This window comes from Bos grunniens, chromosome 19 (genome assembly GCF_055505025.1).
Source record: "Bos grunniens cultivar Pamir isolate PY7600 chromosome 19, Bosgru_T2T1.0, whole genome shotgun sequence".
In the NCBI taxonomy this organism is placed as follows: Eukaryota; Metazoa; Chordata; class Mammalia; order Artiodactyla; family Bovidae; genus Bos; species Bos grunniens.
Genome location: NC_141183.1, coordinates 5,461,688 through 5,481,752, shown reverse-complemented (window position 1 = coordinate 5,481,752; position 20,065 = coordinate 5,461,688). Strand labels below are relative to the sequence as shown.

General features: G+C 56.6%; 1 protein-coding gene across 3 annotated transcripts in view; it reads left to right on the top strand.

Moving 5' to 3' along the window:
• The window catches only part of SDK2 (sidekick cell adhesion molecule 2), a 265,615-nt gene extending 247,204 nt beyond the window's left edge, over window positions 1–18,411 (top strand). For all 3 annotated transcript variants that reach the window (XM_086355961.1, XM_086355960.1, XM_086355962.1), the window contains 5 exons: window positions 1,857–2,021; window positions 3,472–3,612; window positions 3,875–4,013; window positions 8,318–8,444; window positions 17,950–18,411. In XM_086355961.1, the coding sequence (XP_086212087.1) occupies window positions 1,857–2,021; window positions 3,472–3,612; window positions 3,875–4,013; window positions 8,318–8,444; window positions 17,950–18,303 (926 nt within the window). In that variant the 3' untranslated portion in view covers window positions 18,304–18,411. The remainder of the gene's footprint in view (window positions 1–1,856; window positions 2,022–3,471; window positions 3,613–3,874; window positions 4,014–8,317; window positions 8,445–17,949) is intronic.
• Window positions 18,412–20,065: the final 1,654 nt, after the last annotated feature.

Below are 20,065 nucleotides of genomic sequence, written 5' to 3'. Positions count from 1 at the left end.
GAGCCTGTTTTTTCCATCCAAGTTGGCCTGCCGGGGTGCCAGGCTGTGGAATGTTGGCCCAGGACTTCAGCCCTGTGGATTTTCCAGCGTTCCCTGGGAGGCCCAGCATGGGACCTGGTGTTCTGGGTTTGGGGGCCGTGACTCGGTCCACATAGTTGTGGTCAAGGGCAGAGCATAAGAGGAAGGATCAGGCCAGGACCCCTTGAAGGCTGGGGGCACAGATTCCTCATTCTGAGGGTGAAATCGCCCTCGTCTTCAGCTCCCCCTGCACCGCTGTGCTTGGTTTGGGCAGAACCGACTAGACATGAGAAGCCACGTTCTGCAGACCAGGGAGGGACCCACCTGACATTTGGGACCCATGGGACCCATGCTGCATATCAGCTAAGTCCTGGGGCTGCAGGCCGGAGCCACAGCGTTTCGTTCCCGAGCTTGTGGTCTGGCCACATCATTTGTTCCTGCGTGGGGGTCAAGGAGGGGCAGACCGCAGGCAGGAACACTAACACTACCCTGTATGGCTTTTGTGGAAAGGGAGCAGAAAAATAGGGGCCTGGCTAAGTGAAAGTGAAAGTGTTAGTCGCTCAGTCGTGTCCGACTCTGCCACCCCAAGAACAGTAGCCCATCCGGCTCCTCTGTCCATGGGATCCTCCAGGCACAAATACTGGAGTGGGTTGCCATTTCCTTCTCCAGGGGATCTTCCAGACCCAAGGATAGAACCTTGGTCTCCTGCATCGCAGACGGATTCTTACCGTCTGAGCCACCAGGGAAGCCCAAGAAAAGGAGAGCCTACCTTCATGATAGAACAGTGTGCCTAGTCACTCAGTCGTGTCTGACTCTGTGACCCCATGGACTGTAGCCCGCCAGGCTCCTCTGTCCCTGGGATTCTCCAGCCAAGAGTACTAGAGGGGGTCGCTGTGCCCTTCTCCAGGGGATCTTCCCAACCCAAGGAACAAACCCACGTCTCTTGCATTGCGAGCAGATTCTTCACCATCTGAGCCACCTGGGACTCATGATAGCATATTAGGCAGCCTCTTAAAAGCCTGCTGGCCAGCACTTTTTACTGTCGTGGGAAATGAATCTATAGATTTCTTTTGCACAAAGTGCTGGATGGGGAGGCTCTTTCACTGGACGGTGGAGTTGGATTGGGTGTTAAAAAGTTTTCCACTTATGATACATTTTTCAATATTTTGCAGAGATTTTAATTAAAAAGAGGGAGAGGGAGTTCCTGGTGGTCCAGTGGTTAGGACTCAGCCAGGATCTGGCTTCAATCCCTGGTCAGGGAACTAAGATCTCACAGGCTGCATGGCATCAGTTCAGCTCAGTCGCTCAGTCGTGTCCAACTCTTTGCGACCCCATGGGCTGCAGCACACCAGGCCTCCCTGTCCATCACCAACTCCTGGAGCTTACTCAAACTCATGTCCATCAAGTCATTGATATCATCCAACCATCTCATCCTCTGTCGTCCCCTTCTCCTCCTGCCTGCAATCTTTCCCAGCATCAGGGTCTTTTCCAGTGAGTCAGTTCTTAGCATCAGGTGGCCAAAGTATTGGAGCTTCAGCTTCAGCATCAGTCCTTCCAATTCAAGCATCAGTCCTTCCAGTTTAAGACTGATTTCCTTTGGGATGGACTGGTTGGATTTCCTTGCAGTCATGGCTGGGATTAATTAATTAAAGTATAAAAAAAAGAATAAAAGGGTCAGATACTTGTAAAAAGTATCTCCTGAGGACCTACTCAGCGCCAAGCATGGGGGATTCGGTGTCAAGGGGGCAGGCCCAACAGGCCTGGGGTCTGGGAGCACCGGTTAAGGTCAGGCAGACTGCCCCCTCCCAACAGGTGCCTCCCTCTCTGTCCTCCCGCAGATGAGGGGCTCTGGGACATTCTCATCAAAGACATCCCCAAGGAGGTCACGTCCTACACATTCAGCATGGACATCCTCAAGCCAGGTGTGAGCTACGACTTCCGGGTCATCGCAGTCAATGACTACGGTTTCGGGACCCCCAGCAGCCCCTCCCAGTCTGTACCAGGTACCACCTACAGCGTGAGGGGTGGGGGGTCTGGGGAAGGGACGAGGGAGGAGAGGCAGCAGCCCCAGAGGCACTGGTCTGGGGACCCAGAAGGCATTGTCCTCTCAGTTCTCCGAAGCCAAGATCCCTGGGCTGGGGCCCGGGTCAGCCTTCAACTCCGGAAGGAGCTGGGGGGCAGAGGTCTTGGGAGTTCCTTTCCAAGGACTCCAGAAGCCCTGGGCAGCGGGCCCAGTGGGCTTGAGGATGAATCAGTGGGACCAAGATGGAAGCTTCCGTGGGCTTATCACCCAGGAAATCGAGGGCATCGGGTCATACACTGTGTATCCATGGAAACCACCCCCCAACATAGAGCCTGGAGCCTGTGAAGCTCAGGCCTGAGCGAGCAGCATCCTGCGAGGGCAGGACTCCATCCCTAGCCCTTCCTTCCTGCCTTTCTCTTCCCATCACCTCCGAGCTCACAGACGACCAGTATTGAAACCCACGGACCCACATCTAATCACTTTTAATAGGCACTTCCCCTGAGACAGGAATAGCTTTCAAAGTTTCTACTCACTGGGCCAGTTTCAGAAGCCATATGCTTTTGCCCTTGGCCTGATTGATAGAACCAAATGACAGGAAGTCAGCACTTCAAGTCTGAAATAGAAGAGCCCGCCCCCTCAGTCAGCAGCGCGGATTAGTACCAGCCCCATGCAGGGAGCACAGTCCTGGCGGCTTTGAAAGAAGGGGAGTCTCCCTGGAGGAGCCTTTCTGAAGACCTGCTCATGTCCACCCTCCCGCCTACCAGAAAAGATTCTGTCCCTACTGAACCTTGGGAGAGAAACTGTCCCAGGCACACCACAGGCCAGGCAAGCACCTTTCTAGCACACATTGACATCTACCAAGGTAGCCCCTGGGCCATAAGTGGCAAGGAAAAATAAGAAAAAATAGCAAGCGCACAGGCCCTGCTCCTCCTGTGTGCTTAGCAGACATCACTAATCAATCCCAGCACTCAGGAGTCGAGAAACCTCCTCAACTCACTCTTCCTCCTGTATCTTTAGCAGACATCACTAATCAATCCCAGCACTCAGGAGTCGAGAAACCCCCTCAACTCACTCTTCCTCCTGTAGCTTTAGCAGACATCACTAATCAATCCCAGCACTCAGGAGTCGAGAAACCGCCTCAACTCACTCTTCCGCCTGTATTTTTAGCAGACATCACTAATCAATCAGTCTAGAAATGGCCTCAGCCCTTTCTCAAACCAGCCCTCCAGGCAGCCCCTTTACTGATAAACCAGAGCTGGCCCTTGAGATGAAACCATCCCTACCAACCCAAGATTCTACCTCGTTCTGAGGGCGCAGACTCACCTGCCCGTAAAATGTGAGAGCAGGTGGTAGGGTCCTAGCTGGAGCCACAGGCTTGGAGGCAGGACAGGTCTGAGCACCACGGACCTGACGCCCACTCCATGCTCCAGCCCAGAAAGCCAACCCCTTCTACGAGGAGTGGTGGTTCTTGGTGGTCATCGCACTTGTTGGCCTCATCTTCATCCTGCTCCTCGTCTTTGTGCTCATCATCCGAGGCCAGAGCAAGAAGTATGCTAAGAAGACAGACGCAGGTGAGCTGGTGGATGGGACTTTCTCGGGACCATCTCCCTTTTCGGCAAAGGTGGTGTGGGGGAGGTCTCTCCTGGAAAAGCAGCCACTCTGATGGGGGTGGGGGTCTCCTAGGGTTCCTACACACAGTCTCACAATCTCCATCTCCAGTTTTGGTTTAAACCCTAACAAAAGAAAGAGGGGGCAGCCCAGCCATAGGGGAAAGGGGCCACGCGGTCTAAAAGGATGGAGTGCGTGATGGATGTCAATCTCTGCCCTCCCCAGGCAACAGTACCAAGACTGGTGCGCTGGGCCATGGCGAGATGATGAGTTTGGATGAGAGCAGTTTTCCTGCCCTGGAACTCAACAACCGACGACTCTCTGTCAAGAACTCCTTCTGCCGAAAGAATGGCCTGTATACAAGGTAGTGGGCTCTCTGCATGGGGTGCCGGGCGGGTGGAGGTGGGGCCAGCATCGCCTGGGCCACAGAGCAGGCAGCATGCAGCTGGCTTCACCTCGTCCTGGAAGCAGCATGCTCAGTTGCTCGGTTGTGTCCGACTCTTTGTGACCACATGGATTAGCCCACCAGGCTCCTTTGTCTATGTAATTTCCCTGGCAAGGATACTGGAGTGGGTTGCTATTTCCTCCTCCAGGGGAATCTTCCTGACCCAGGGATCAAACCCGCATTTCCTACATCGGCAGGTGGATTCTTTACCACTGCGCCACCAGGGCAGCCCCCCTGGAAGCGGCATTCGCTAGGAATGGTCACTAGGCAGAGAGAGCCGAGCCCAGGCAGCTCCACAGCGGGGTGGGGAGAAAGTCACGAGGAGCTGGGGACAGAGGGTGTCTGCCAGCCACAGCAGGATGCAAATCGTTTGCACAACTTTGCAAACCACTAACTGCTGTTTGGGGCCAAGTGCTCCTGGTACAGGCCTGAAGCCCTGATAGCCACTGGCCCGAAAGGTGAGAGGCACCCAGTGAAAGTGGGCTGGGCAGACACACTCAAGAGCTGCCAGGAGTCCCCCATGACTGCTTCTGCCTTCGCCTGACCTTCCCGTTCTAGAAAGAGGGGATGCCCTCTCCCCAGGCACCTGCTCACACCCTCTGTGGCCATAGTCAGTTTTCTCCCACCCACCCTTGAAGTCTATACACCCCACATTGTCCTCAAAAGGCAGCATCCAAGAAGAGCCAACCAGGAGGGGACCAGGCTGCACCAGCTCCTATATTCGCCTGACTCCTCTCCACCCAGGGCCCCTGCTAGCCCCACCCACTGTGGCCCACCAGGCTGCCCGTTTCCAAGGTCAGGGTCAGTTGCTAGGGCTCACCTGAGCGTCACCTGATTGACCTGGCAGTTTCAGACATCGAGAGCATGAAGGAGAGGTTGGGGCTGCAGCTCAGGGGCTCCAGCCTCGGCCCCGTTAACATTCCCGGCTCATCGGAGGTGCCCACGGAACTGAGGGGATGCCTCTCCCAGGGCCAGCTCACAAAGGTTCCCTCTGTCTGGTCCTGAAAGGAAGAGGCAACGTGTGTGTTCAGCAGGAGGACTTCCAGCGGGAGGGGTGCACAGGCCAGCCAAGCCGAGCTCTCATCTCCCGCCAAAGCCAGCTTTCCAAAGAAAGAGCCATTTGAGGCCGTGGTGGCAGGCCCAGCGTGGCCACCGTGGCCCCGCCAGGCTGGCTCCAGGGCCCTGCCACATGGAACAAGAGGGCGTTTCACCCACAGGCTGGCTTCGCCCGCCTCTCACACCCCCAGTGTACACACACCGCGGCCCCTGTGTGTCCCCTCCATCACTGTGTACACACAGAAATCCCACGTGCCCCAAACCATCCCCAGGCTCCTGAGGCCTGACCCAGGCACAGCGTGTGTCGCCAAGACGGTGTTAGCCTGGCCCCCCATCTCCCCCCTCCTGTTGGTGTCCTGTGTCTGCCTGTCTCGTCTAGTGATGCTGCTGCTAGCTCTGCTGTTTCTAAGTAGCTTAAAGATGCAGCTTTGTTGATTGGCATAAAATCCACGCAGATACGGTACAAGGGGTTGGAGGTGGCAGGGGTATTGCTTCTGACACGGTCACCGGCCACCAGGCTGTTCTCAGAGCGGCATTTCAGCAGGAAGCCACCTTTGGCTCGGGCGGGGCCGCTGGGGTTCAGGGCCTGTGTGCTATGAAGGTTTCCTGGAGCCGACGGGCCCGATCACGGGGCATCGGGCGCTGGGCAGGGCCTCCTGGCACCCCTTCCTGGGAAGACATGAGTAAGGCAGAGTCATGGGGGACCCCAGCCACCTGCCCAGGGCCTCTGGGAGCCTGCGTGGCCCCCAGCCCAGCCCCCCACCTCTCACACACCCCGCAGCAGGTGGAGCGCCCGAGGCGCCTGTCCTGGGTGTCTGAGATGACTCAGAGCCGGCTGGCCTCTCACTCCCTGGGAAGCGCACAGCTTTCTCCAGGGCTGGTTTTTCGAAGGTAGGGCAGGCCTTGGCCTGTCTCTGGTCTCCAAGCAGACGTGGAAGGAAGGAGGCCGTGTGCCTCTTTTCTCCCCCGACCCTCGGCATCCACTCTCTAGAGCTCCCCTTGTGAGTTTGAGAGTCACCTGGGGAGCTTGTCTGCAGGGCAGGTGTCCAGACCTCACCTGAGATTTCAGTGCCAGGGTCTCCGTGCGGCCCAGAAACGCTGTGTAACGCTCACTGCCAAGCCTCCCCTGCCTGGGGCCTTGGGAGCACCACTGGAGAAGCAGGGTGCAGCCTCCCCAGCGCCCCAGTGCCTGAGCCGGTGTGGGAGGCTGGTCCTGGGCCTACAAGGCCTAGAGACACACACACACACAGACACACATAGACACACACACACACATAGACTCACAGACACACATAGACTCACACACACACACACACAGATTTACACAAGATACACGTACACACACACACAGACACGCATAGACACACACACACACATCCACACACACACACAGACACAGACACACACACACACACACACATCGACACACACATACACAGACACATCAGCACACACAGACACACACAGACTCACACAAGATACACGCATGCACACACAGACACACATAGACACACAGACACACATAGACACACACATACACAGACACACAGATTCACACAAGATACACGTACACACACACACAGACACGCATAGACACACACACACACACATACAGACACACATAGACACAGACACACATAGACACACACACACACATACACACACACATCGACACATATAGACACAGACACAGACACACACAGACTCACACAAGATACACGCACACGCACACATAGACACACACACACACATAGACACACACACACATACACAGACACATCGACACATATAGACACACACACAGACACACACAGACTCACACAAGATACACGCATGCACACACACAGACACACATAGACACACACACAGACACACATAGACACACACATACACAGACACACACACACATAGACACACAGAGACACACACATAGACACACACACAGACAGACAGACACAGACACACATAGGCACACATACACAGACACACAGACACACAGACTCACAGACATACATAGACACACACACACATACACACACGCATACACACACACACATATAGACACACACACAGACACACAGACTCACAAGATACACGCACACACACACAGACACACATAGACACACACACACATAGACACACAGACAGACACACATAGACACACACACACATAGACACACACACACAGAGACACATAGACACGCACACACAGACACACAGACACACATAGACTCACACACACATATAGACACACACACAGACACACACAGACTCACACAAGATACACGCACACACACACATAGACACACACACACACACACACATAGACACACACACAGACACAGACACAGACACACACACACATAGACACACAGACACACATAGACACTCACAGGCACACACACAGACACACAGATACACACGCCCTAGAGACACACACACACACACACAGACGCACATACAGATACACACACACACATAGACACACACCCACTGGGAGGTTGCTGCTAGGCCTACAAGCCCTAGGGACATACACACACACACACACACACACACACATACATACCTGCCCTGGGGTCTCCAGCCCGAGGCCCTGCGCCCCAGGGCCCAGGCCTGTCAAAACGCAGACACAGTAAGGAGAGACGGAGGGTCCCGCAGAGGGCCACCTGCCCCCCTGCCCCCCACCCTCCGCAGGTCTCCCCTCAGCCCCCCACTCTCCCCAGTCTCCCCCCTGTCCCCCACCCTCCCCGGGTCTCCCCTCAGCCCCCGACTCTCCCCCGGTCTCCCCCCGTCCCCCACTCTCCCCCGGTCTCCCCCTGTCCCCCACTCTCCCCGGGTCTCCCCTCAGCCCCCCACTCTCCCCCGGTCTCCCCCCGCCCCCCACTCTCCCCCGGTCTCCCCCCTGTCCCCCACTCTCCCCGGGTCTCCCCTCAGCCCCCCACTCTCCCCCGGGCTCCCCCCTGTCCCCCACTCTCCCCGGGTCTCCCCTCAGCCCCCCACTCTCCCCCGGTCTCCCCCCTGTCCCCCACTCTCCCCGGGTCTCCCCTCAGCCCCCCACTCTCCCCCGGTCTCCCCCCTGTCCCCCACTCTCCCCGGGTCTCCCCTCAGCCCCCCGCCCCCCACCCTCCCCGGGCCTCCCCTCAGCCCCCTGTCGCCCACTCTCCCAGGTCTCCCCCCCGGCCCAGCCCGGGCAGCCTTCACTACTCCGACGAGGACGTCACCAAGTACAACGACCTCATCCCGGCAGAGAGCAGCAGCCTGACGGAGAAGCCCTCGGAAATCTCCGACTCTCAGGTGAGGGGCAGGAGGGCCTGGTGCCCGCTCGCGGTGGGGTGCTGTGTGAAGCCCCCCACCCCGGAGTATGGGCCTGCCCACCGCTTCCTGCCCTCCTTCCCTTTATGGACTGGAAAGACCGAGGGGCCCCAGGAAACCCCCTGGACGGCGCACTCAGGTCAACCGCCATGTCCGAGCTGCGCTCAGTCTGCACCTGGGCTGGTGGGGTCCCTGGAACTCCCAAGAGCAAAAGTCTTGCAGGAGCCCCCCAACATGCTCTGTCCCCGGTTGTCCTGGCCCGTCTCTCCTCAAAGACGAGGAGAGGGATGCAGACACTGGAGCCCTGCTCGGCCGGAGCCGGAGAACAGCTGAACCTAGCTAATCAGGGTCAGAATGAGCTCCAGAAGTGGGGGGCTGGGCCCCCAAGATTGGGAAGCAGTGCGGACCACTAAGGCGTTAAGCTTTGGAGCTTTAGACCTGAGTTGTGTCCTGGCTCTGCTGCCCAGGAGTCAAGGGCCTCATGAGTGTACTGAGAAATATCTTGAAGCCTCAGTTTCTCTCGCTGCAGAATGGGCTCATGGGACAGTGGGGAGGATTTGCTGAGGTTACGTTCAATGAATGTCAGCTCTTAATACTGAGAAGGGGGTGGTGCCTTTGGGAGACATGGAGCTTTAGAGAGGCTGCCATTGGGTGGTCAGGCAGGGTCATGCGTGGACACTCTGCCCCGAGCTTTGGGGAGGGGGGTCTGGTGCATTCCAGCCGAGTAATGTTACAGCCTCTCGCCCTAGCCCTCCTGGCCTTGGCCAAGCCTGCTGGTTGCCAAGGAAGGGGCCGCAAAAGGCCACGGTGTCCCACGCCCTGGGCCTTGCTGTCCGGTCCTGGGAGAGGGTGAGAAGGGAGAGAGGCCAGCAGGAAGTGGGGCTGCTGGCCGGGCAGGAGGTGCCAGCCAGCCTGGGGTCCAGTCGCGGCCCCCTGGACCGAAGGCCTCTCTCTTGCTCACTGCTGTTTTGTTCGGCTCCAGGGTTACCATCAGGCTTGGCAGAGCCGGTGAGGCTGGAGCTGACACCACAGCTCAGAGCTGGCAGAGGCCAAGACGCAGCTTAGCCTGGTTTACATGGGCACCCACGTGATCCAGGTTATGGCATCTCGTTGTGAGTAGTTAACTGTTTGCTGCCACGCCCATACTGGGACTTACACGGCCGTGCTTCCTGAAGCACTTTTTCTTCTTTCTCCCCAAAGATGGTGATGAGCCTTTGGCTTGTCGGTACCCAAGGTAAAAGTCAAAAAGGTAAAGGGAGACTCCCCTGGTAGTCCAGTGGTTAAGACTCTAGGCTTCCAATGCAGGGGGCACAGGTTCAATCCCTGGTCAGGAAGCTAAGATCACACACACCTCACAACGCAGCCAAAAAAACAAAATTAAAGGGATTTCCCCGTGTCAGTGGGGCAGTCACCAAGGGCTTCCTGAGCCCCTTCCTGTCTGTGGAGAGGGCATCGTGGTGGCCGGCAGAAGAGGCTCCCTGTTGACTCTGCTCAGCCCCCCTGACCTTCTGCAGAGGGCATTGTGATCCACGCTCATCAGCTGAGCGCCGACCTTTCAGAGAGTAACTCCTCTGAGTCCACAAGGGACTGCCCCAGTCCCGGGAGCTCTCTGAGCACCCTGCGTGAGTCTGGGGGACACCCACATGGGACGCAGAGCTGGCCCCTGAGGCCATGCCAGGGCCCCCCAGCCTTGAAGAAGTTGCTGGGAGAAGAATTCCCATCCCAGGAGCATCCCACTTCAGAAGTCACCCCAGGATGGACAGAGCACCCGGAATCCTCCTTATAGCTATTGGTCTCATTTATTCAGAACAAACCCTTCACTTGAACACTGTTTCCATAGCAAACTGGGACCAGTCACTACCCCACCCCCCGCCCTCTCCGGGAGCGCACACCCTAGAGAGGAGGCTTTCTGGTTCCAGAATGCCAGATCTGAGGACCACAGCCCAGGCCTGGAGCTCCGTGTGCGGCCTTTGGGATAGTTGGGGTTTGATCTGGGGCTGGATTCAGTTGACTTGGGTTTATGTACTCTGTTCTTTTTCTTTTGGGAGGGGGGCTTCAGCACGCAGCATGTGGGGTCTTAGTTCCCTGACCAGGAATTGAACCAGTGCCCGTTGCAGTAGAGGCACAGAGTCCTAACCCTGGGCCACCAGGGAATCCCCGGGCTTATTTACTCTGAAAGCTAAGTTCCCTGAGGGCAGGAGAGCCGAATTCAGTCCCTGGGTCCGGAAGATCCCCTGGAGAAGGAAATGGCAACCCACTCCAGGATTCTTGCCTGGGAAATCCCATGGACGGAGGAGCCTGGCGGGCTACAGTCCATGGGGTCAGAAGAGTTGGACACGACTAAGCAACTGAACTGCCAGCACGAGTTCCTTGAGGGCAGGGACCGTGACAGTTTTGCTCACGCTGTATCCCCAGTGTCCTGCACGTCACTGGGATGTGGTCAATCTGTGCGTGTCTGTTGAAACCATGAAAGAGTTACTGGAGAAGGTCATCAGGCTGAACAGACTCAAGACCAAGTATGGTTAGCAGGATAGAGAAACAAAGATTTGTGATTGTAAGCTTTCCTTTTTAACCAGCATCAGATCTCAGACATTCAAAGAGGCCCTTCAAAGTGGCAGTGATGACAACAGCTGCGCCCGCCGTGGGCTACCCAAGCGCCTCACCACAGCGTAGCTTCACACCGACCCTCCGAGCCAGGCCTCAGTGGCATCTTTGTACGAATGGGAAAACTGGGGTCAGAGAGCTTAAGCGAGTTGACTCAGGTCCGAATGTGCAAACTCAGGGTCCCGGCTCCGTGTGGGCTGGAGTCGGGGGCAGATGGGAGACAGAGCAGCTGGCCGCCCTCGGATGTCCACTGAGTGATGCTCCGCATACCAGTGCCCTGGGGCGGGGGGACACGGGGGACTGGTGGCCGAACCTCCCAGGGTCCGCCTGGGCCCTTTCATCTCTGCAGATGCCAGCGCTCTCCATAAATAACTCCCTGTGCTGCTCGCTCGCCCCCGTGAGAAGCAGCTGGACTGCACATTAGTGTCCAGAACGTGCAGCACCCAGCCTCACGACTTCCAGCTCCGGGCTCACAGGAGAGGCGCTGTTAGTCCTGCCCGGGGAACCTCCCTCAGGGTCAGCAGCCAACCCCCCGACCCCTCGGGCCAGCTGTCTTCCTGAAGCCCCCGCCCCCAGGCCCCGTGCCACCTGGTTGGAACTCTTAAGTCAGACCACCCAAAAGTCGCCCTCCGGAACTGGATTCTTCTGTTTCTAGCTGCCCAGCCATTTCCCTGTGATATGGTAATAAACACAAAGTCAAGGCTTCTTATAAACAAACACACATGCTGCCATGTGGGAAAGGCCAGAACAGGGCTGTGGGTGGAGGCCGGAGGAGGGAAGGGCCGGTTTCCCTCCAGAAGGCACGGGGTGGGGCTGGGGGCCGTGTCTCCAGGGGTCTGTGGAGAAGGAGGTTCCCCGGCAGGGGGACCCACAAAGGCTGAGGCTTATGTGATGGAACTTCTAAAAACAAAGTATGGCCACGGTCCAGCTTCATTTCAAAGTCAGAGCCCACGATGGGTAGAAAAATCACATAGTTAGCACACAAGTAAATCTCAATGGAGAGAAATTCCAAGGCGATGGCAAGCCTCTCTTAATCAGTACTCAGTTCTCTGTGATGTCCTGGGTCAGCCCTGTAAGCTCATTATCATGAAATTGAGCCTAAAAGAAAAAGGAATTATCAATCAGTTCCGTTCAGTTCCGTCGCTCAGTCGTGTCCGACTCTTTGCAACCCCATGGACTGCAGCGCACCAGGCCTCCCTGTCCATCACCAACTCCCAGAGTTTATTCAAACTCATGTCCATTGAGTCGGTGATGCCATCAACCATCTCATCCTCTGTCATCCCCTTCTTCTCCCACCTGCAGTCTTTCCCAGCATCAGGGTCTTTTCAAATGAGTCAGCTCGTCACATCAGATGGCCAAAGTATTGGAGTTTTAGCTTCAGCATCAATCCTTCCAGTGAATATTCAGGACTGGTATCTTTTAAGGTGGACTGGTCGATCTCCTTGCATTCCAAGGACTCTCAAGAGTCTTCTCCAACACCACAGTTCAAAAGCATCAAGTCTTCGGCGCTCAGCTTCCTTTGTTATCAATACATAGGACCTGTTAGATTGTATATACTGTTTATTGAGCACCCAATCCGAAGAGTTAGCCAGGAGTGGCTCTAAGGATTGTTTACGAATGGCACTTCTTAACCCCTGACCCCTGGGGGAGGCCTGGATGGAGGTAGTGACCGCACACAGGTTGGGCCCTCTGTAGCACCCGGGAGGGGTAGGGCGCCCAAGAACCCTGGAGGAAAGTGTCCCCCAGGGGGAACCTGGGCCGCGAGTTGGGGCGGGGCTCCAGCTGCCAGTCTCCGAAGGAGCTGCCCAGGGTGACACCTCACCTGGGGCAACACTTTCCCACCAGGCTTCTTGAGATTCAACAAGATAAGGGCTCCCAGGTGGATTCCCCAGTGGCGCAGTTAGTAAAGAAGCCGCCTGACAATGCAGGAGACTCAAGGAAATGAGGGTTCTGTCCCGGGCCAGGAAGATCCCGTGGAAGAGGGCATGGCGACCCACTCCAGCACTCTTGCCTGGAGAGTCCCGTGGACAGAGGAGCCTGGCGGGCTGCAGTCCAGGGGGTCACAGAGAGTCGGACAGAGCTGAGTGCACACACACATACCCAAGGGCTCTCTGCCTGGTCCCCGAGCCCAGGACAGCGCTTGCCTGTCTCCTGCTGATCTGATACCACTGTCCCTGCTTCCAGAAAGAGACAGAATAGAGAAAGGCCTTCCTTTGCTCCCTCTCTTTTGTCTCGGTCCTTTCTCGGGGTCCTCCCTCCCTCAGGTCCCCACCTCACTCGCTCTGAGCCTGGAGGCTGCCCTCTCCCCCTTCCCCGGGCCCGGTAATTGCTGATGGAGTGGCTTTGAGCTGCTGTTAAGAGGCCTGGGAGCTGAAGCGGTGGCCTGATTGCCTGGCAGCCAGGGACTAGCCATGAAAGGCCCCCTTTGTGCTGGGCCGGCGACTGGGAAGCTGCATTCAATTACCGAGGGCCGGGCGAGAGTTGAAAGCAGGATTGGGAGCCCCTGGCCCCCCCTCGCTTTCTTTCTTCTCTTCGTACCCCACCCCCGTCCAGAAAAGAAACAGATGTTCTCGGAGGTGGAGACAGAGGGGAGTGCGTGCAGAGACCCCCTCCTGTGGTGTTGGGGAGCTGGGGGAGGGGTGGACCAGACTCTAGCCGCCCTGCCTGTGCCCGCCCCCGCCGCACCCCTCCTCCACCGGCTTTGCTGTCCCAGTCCAGTGGCACACAGTAGGTGCTTAACAGAGGGCAGGAGATGATTTGGACAAATGGGCTTTGGTTTGGGCCCCCAGGAGGGCCAGAGAGGCCCCTTCCCCACCCTGCTGGTCACAGCTTCATCCTGGGGGTGGCAGTGGGGTTGTGGGTAGGCAGGAACCAAGCATTCTCCTTCCCGGGCTGTCTGAGCACTGGTCAGCCTCCCCTTGGGACTTCCTGGCGGTCTAGTGGTAAGTCTGCGGTGTGAGTTCAGTCCCTGGTCAGAGAACTAAGATTCCGCAAGCTGCATGGTGAGGCAAAAATAAATTTAATTAAAAATGTGAGTCAGTCTCCCCTATCCCGTGCCCCTGTGATCTTTCCCAGAGGGGCTTCAGGCCCCATGTCAACAGACCCCTTTCACTTTTCCCCTAATGATACCTTTAGACTGTTCTCGCATATATTAGTTGAGTTCATCCTGTGAACGTCAGGATCCACCCATTGTACTGACCAGGATACTGAGGCCGAGAGAGGATAGGTCCACCCTTACCCAGCTGGGAAGGGACAGAATCAGGTGGTGCTTCTGTCCCCCCACCCCCCCAGCCTGGAGACTCATTCACTCCAGACCCACAGTGATTTGGGGATGTGTCTCCAAGGCTGGGGCCTGGGGCTCGCTGAAGTTCTAGAACATCTAGTAGTCACTCCAGCCAGTCGGTGGGTGCCCTCCAAGAGGGAGCTGACATGTAGGGAAAACCGTGGGGCCCCTCTCTTGATCCCCAGACTCACAGACCCTCACTGTGCCTGGACCCCAGGGACTGCGCCCCCCCAGCCTCCTGTACCCTCCACGTCTGGCTCAGACCTCCTGCCCCTGGGCTGGCCTCACTGCGGCCCCGGGCTTCAGGAGCCCACCCCCGGCCCCCTTGCCTGCCCTTGGCATACGGAGCCCTGCGGTCTCTGCAGCCCCTTTGTTCGCTCCTGGGCTGGCAGCTGGGCTGTCGGCAAAGAAAGCGCTTCTATTGTGCTGCTCTGCATCACGGGAGAACGGGTGAGGGATTCTCCATTGTCGTGGGCAGCCGGCCCTGCCTGCCAAGACGATGGGGGTCCTGGGAGTGCCTGCTGGGGTGGCGGGAGCGCTGTGGGGGCTGAGGAAGGGGGTGGAGAAGAAGAGCCAGAGCACATGAATCAGCAGATCAGTCTGGGAGCATTTAACATCCCCTTCGAGGACAGAGGAGTTCCCCTTCCCCTTCTTGTGACCTCCAGGCAGGAGTTCGGGAGTTCGGAGCATGTGTAGGTTTCGGAAAATCAGGCCAAACTGTGTTCAGGTCCAGCTCATCCTTTCCTTGGGCAAAACCATCACTCTCTCTTCAGCACTCAGGTAGTAGCATCATCATAGCTGCAGCACAGAGGTGTGAAATTTAAAGACGAGAACGCAACTCAGCGTTTCCTCCTGTCTGGCAGCGAGCCTGCTCCAGAGTTGGTGTCATTTTAGTTCTGTGCTTTGTACCCGTTTCCCTTGAAGGCTTAGATGCTGCAAAGGGCTTTGAGTTCCTGAAAACAGGTGCACACTACCTTTCCCACACATGGCTCAGAACCTTTGGGCAAGGGCAACGCTCTGTTTTCTTTTTTCTCCTTTTCTAAGATTTCTGTGCTGAGTTTTTGGCCACGGTGGGTAGTTGCCGTGCGCGGGCTTCCCACTGCATGGCTCCTCGCGTTGTGGGGCAGGGGATTTAGGCGTGCTCAGGCTTCAGTGGTTGTGGCTCACGGGCTTAGCTGCTCCGGGACATGTAGAATCTTCCCAGACCAGGGATCAAACCGGTGACCTTCCATTTTAAGATGGGTTCTCAATCACCAAACCATCAGGGAAGCCCTCCATTTTCCTTGCCTATAGAGCAAGACACAGATGATTACCCTGGACTTGTTTATACTGTGCTCACTGGACTGCAGGGTTTGCCAATGTGTATTTCACTCCAGCTGATAAAATGAATTTACTGCCTCTAAGCATGTATTCACTGGGCAGAGATGAGGCAACTCGAGCTTGGTCTTCTAGAATGATATTTGTTGAGCATGTACTGTTCACTAAAACCAGTGCATCCCTTCCAGAGAGTTCTAAAGGCCTTTCCATCTGCTGTCTTTTTAGTTCTCAAAACATCGCTGGGAGCTGGGGGTGGGGAAGAGATGCATGATATTTTTAGCTCCACGATTCAGAGTCGAATGTTACTTTACAAACCAGATGGACTCTTCTCTTGCACCGATTTTCCCAAAAGCCAGCTAGAGCACGGGCCAAGGACCCCAGAATATCAACCGTATTAAGGATAATTTAATTTTTTTTATTTCTCCCCCAGAGCTTCAGGGTCATCACCGTGTGAAAATTCAGAACTTCTGTTGATAATCTTTCTCGTGCTTCTTTTATAACCGAGTGTGGCTTTTATTTTGGATCACACGTGGGTGAGCATCAGCATTTTGTTCAGCGCCAGGAGCCTCAAAGGCCTTCCAATCTGGTCCTGGCTTTGTCCCCAGTCACACAGTAAGTCAGAGGCTGGATCGGGACTGGAACTCAGGGTATCATGCGTGGGCCTCTGCTTTATTTACTGTCTTAGAGATGTGTTTTTATTTATCCATCTGGTTGCGTCGGGTCTCGGTTGCAGCACACAGGGGCTTCTGTTGCAGCGCGGACTCTCCAGTTGGGGTGTGCCAGCTCGGTAGCTGTGGTGTTCAGGCTCCAGAGTGCTCAGGTTTACTTTCTCCGTGGCATGGAGAATCTTAGTTTCCCAACCAGGGATCAAACCCGCATCCCCTGCGTTGCGAGGTGGATTCTTAACCATTGGACCAGCAGGGAGGTCCCTGAACCTCTATTTTTAAATGTCGGTTGGTTATTCTTCAGGTTTGATGAGGCCAGCAGATCAGGAGATGACTGCTAGTGGAAAGATAGCTTATTATTCGCAGATCCCCAGAAGAGGGGGCACAGCAGGCCACGTGGAGCCACATGAGGAGGTACCAGGCTTGGTGAGGAGGCGGATGGAGCAGGAAGGAAACAGGAAAACTCACCCTGCGCCCTTTATTCAGGTTCCCAGAGGCAAGGCAAGCAGGCTTAGCAGAGTTTGATGAATTCAGGGGACCCTGGAGGGTAGGGGCTGCCCCTAGTTGTCTGGTACCTGACCCTGCGGTGATTGGAGGCAGGAAATAGTGGGTCCAAGTCAGCGTGTAAGCGCCCATCAGAGGAGGCGATGCAGGCAGGGGCTCTGGGTATAAAAAGCTGCTTGCTCTCTAAGACCTGTCTAGTCTTGGGAGGGGCAGTCCCTCCAGGGTCAGCAAAGATAACAAAGCATCAGGAATACAGAAAGGAAAGAACCATAATGCATACAACCTCGGAAAACACCATACTAAACGAAAGAAGCTCAGACACAAAAGCTGCATACAGTGTGATTCCATTTTTATGCAACATCCAGAACGGGTCAATCCAAGGGGTCGAGAGTAGATGGGTGGCTGCAAGGGGTAGGGATGGGGGGAGGAGGTTGGGGAGGAGGAAGTGGGGAGCGACTGCTTAGTGGGCGCCGGGTTTTACTCTGTGGTGATGATGGGAATGTTTTGAAATGAAAAGAAGCGATGGTTGCCCGACAGTGTGCATGTACCAAATGCTGGTGAATCACACCCTCGACAGTGGTGTGTGAATTTCACCTTGATTTTTTTTTCTTTTTTTTTTTTACTGATTCATGGAGCTCTTTTTCTTTTTTAATTGAAATTTATTTTTCAATTGCAGTATAATTGCTTTACAGTGTTGTGGTGGTTGCTGCTGTACAGCATGAATCAACTATAAGTATTAATAGATACATATATTGTGTATATACATATATAACATATATATATATATATATCTATCCCCTTCCTCTTGAGCCTCCCTCCCACCCCGCATCCCATCCCTAACTTTGATTTTTTTCAAAAGCTTAGAACTTGGGTCTTCTGGGTCACGTCAGCATCCGCAGGCTCTGTGCCAGCTCTGGGGGAGACACTTCCTACCCATCACGTGTTCTGAATGCCTTTCACCCCCGTGGCAGACTCGGGGCTGACATGCCCACGGTGCAGGGCGCTGAGGAGGCTGAGTGGAGCTTCAGCCCAGAGTGCTCTGCGCCTCCCAGCCCTGACCGCGCTGACCCGTCCCCGGGGTCGCTGACATCCTATCGGTTCTCTGCCCTCCCAGGGAAGCGACAGCGAGTACGAGGTTGACGCGAGCCACCAGAAGGCCCACTCTTTCGTCAACCACTACATCAGCGACCCCACCTATTACAACTCCTGGCGCCGCCAGCAGAAGGGCATCTCTCGGGCCCAGGCCTACAGCTACACGGAGAGCGACCCGGGCGAGCCGGACCACGCCACCCTCTCCAACAGCAGCAGCGCCCAGCAGGGCAGCCTCTTCCGGCCCAAGGCCAGTCGGACCCCAACGCCCCAGAACCCCCCGAACCCCCCGAGCCAGCAGAGCACCCTCTACCGCCCCCCCAGCAGCCTCGCCCCGGGCTCCCGGGCCCCCATCGCAGGGTTTTCATCGTTCGTTTGATGTCGTTCTCGGCGGCGGAAGAGGAAAAAGAAAACACGGCACCCAGCTCCTCTCCACCCCTCCCCGCACCGCCTGCCAGAAAACAAAAACACCGAGAAACCAAGTCAACTTTTCACCTCCTGAGTTTATTTTTCCAGAGATTCCAGGGCCAGCAAAGCCAGTGTGGAGAAGCATGGAGAAAAACCACGAGGGGACGTGTGTGGCCTCGAGATTGTGGGGTTTGCTGCGGCTTCAAGGGGCTGAGCGGGGGTTGGGGGGGGCGGGGGGCGGCTGCGGTGCACACCAGTGAGTTTAGGCCGATGGAGGCAGAAGGAGGGAAGGAGGGAGGGAGGGCAAGGACTGGAGGGCCGTCAGGTGGGCGTGACCGGGGCCAGGAAGCTTCTGGAAGTCCAGCCCTTCCCCGTGTGCTGCAGCTCTGGGCCCAGTGCTAGCTGGTGCTGGGACGGGCATCCCGGGTGGGGGCAGGCGCCCCTCCCCCCGCCCCCTGCAGCCTGGCTTCTCCACACCCTCCCCCCGCCCCCCGGCCCTGCTCAGTCTCCCCACCAAGCATCTGGTTTATTTAGGAAAATGAAACCAGCTCAAGGGTGAGACTTTGCCTACCCAGCTCCTTGCTCCTAACTGACCTTTCTGTTGTGAATACAAGGAAGAGGAGGGTCCTTGGGGCTGGGGGAATGCTCCTCACTCCCACCCACTGAACCCAGCCATTCCTTTACTTGAATTCACTTACCCACCCCCACCCCCCCGAGCGCAGACTCGGAGAGATGGACTCAGGAACACAGTGGGGGCGCTGGCCCAGCACCCCTGGAATAACGGAGCGTGGGGCAGGCCGTTGGGACTGGAAGAAGGACGCTTGGACTTTCTTCTAATTCAGGTACCATCTGCCCCTCCTCCCACCTTCTTAAAGGAAGACAGAAAAAGGGGCGACAGAGACAAGAAAAGGGACTGCAGGCTAGGTTGGGGTGAGGCATGACACCTTTACACACACACACACACCACCACCGCCAACACCACCACCACCACCACACCCTACACAGACACACCATGCACTCGCAAGGAAAAGGGTCCAGGGATCCCCTCCAGGTGAAATCCCTTTGGGTCCTCCTAGCCAGCAGGGCACTCACTTTCAGGTCTGTGTCCCTCGTTCCCAGCCCACTGTTCTTCGTGTCTAAGACCCCCGGCGCTTCAGTGCGGGGGCACAGGAGCCCAAGGGGCGGGCCAAGTCCCTGGCGCAGAGGCTGGAGCTCCCAGCACCTGGTTTACAAAGGCAGAGGCCACCCCAACCCTCAGAAACGTCTTCCAGACTCGGCTCAGCCTGCCAAGGCTCAGCAAGGTCCTCCTCCAAACTGGACACGAGCTCCCGGGGTGCACAGCCAGGGCTCCAGGAGGAGCGGGTCAGATGGGACCACGGGACAATTATAGCTGATGGGAGGCAGAGCTTTCACACACCTGCGCGCGAGTTGCCCAGAGGAATGTTCTTTAAAACGCTACTTCTGGTGCCCTGGGTCTTCCCATCAGCTCAGAGCTTCCAGATACAGGGGTTTAAGGAGGAGCCTTTCCAGCAAATTCCCTGGGTGCCCACCCCACCCCATCCCAGAGCCCTGCAAAGGGGCCCACACCCAGGCTGCTCTCGGAGAGGGGTGGCCGGGGTGGGACCCCTCAGTGGAGAGCTCCAGTCCCAGTCGCCCCCCCCAACCCCTGACCCGGGAGGAGGCCACGCCCCATTGAGGGCAACCTGGAGAACCAGGGACGATCTGAGAAACAA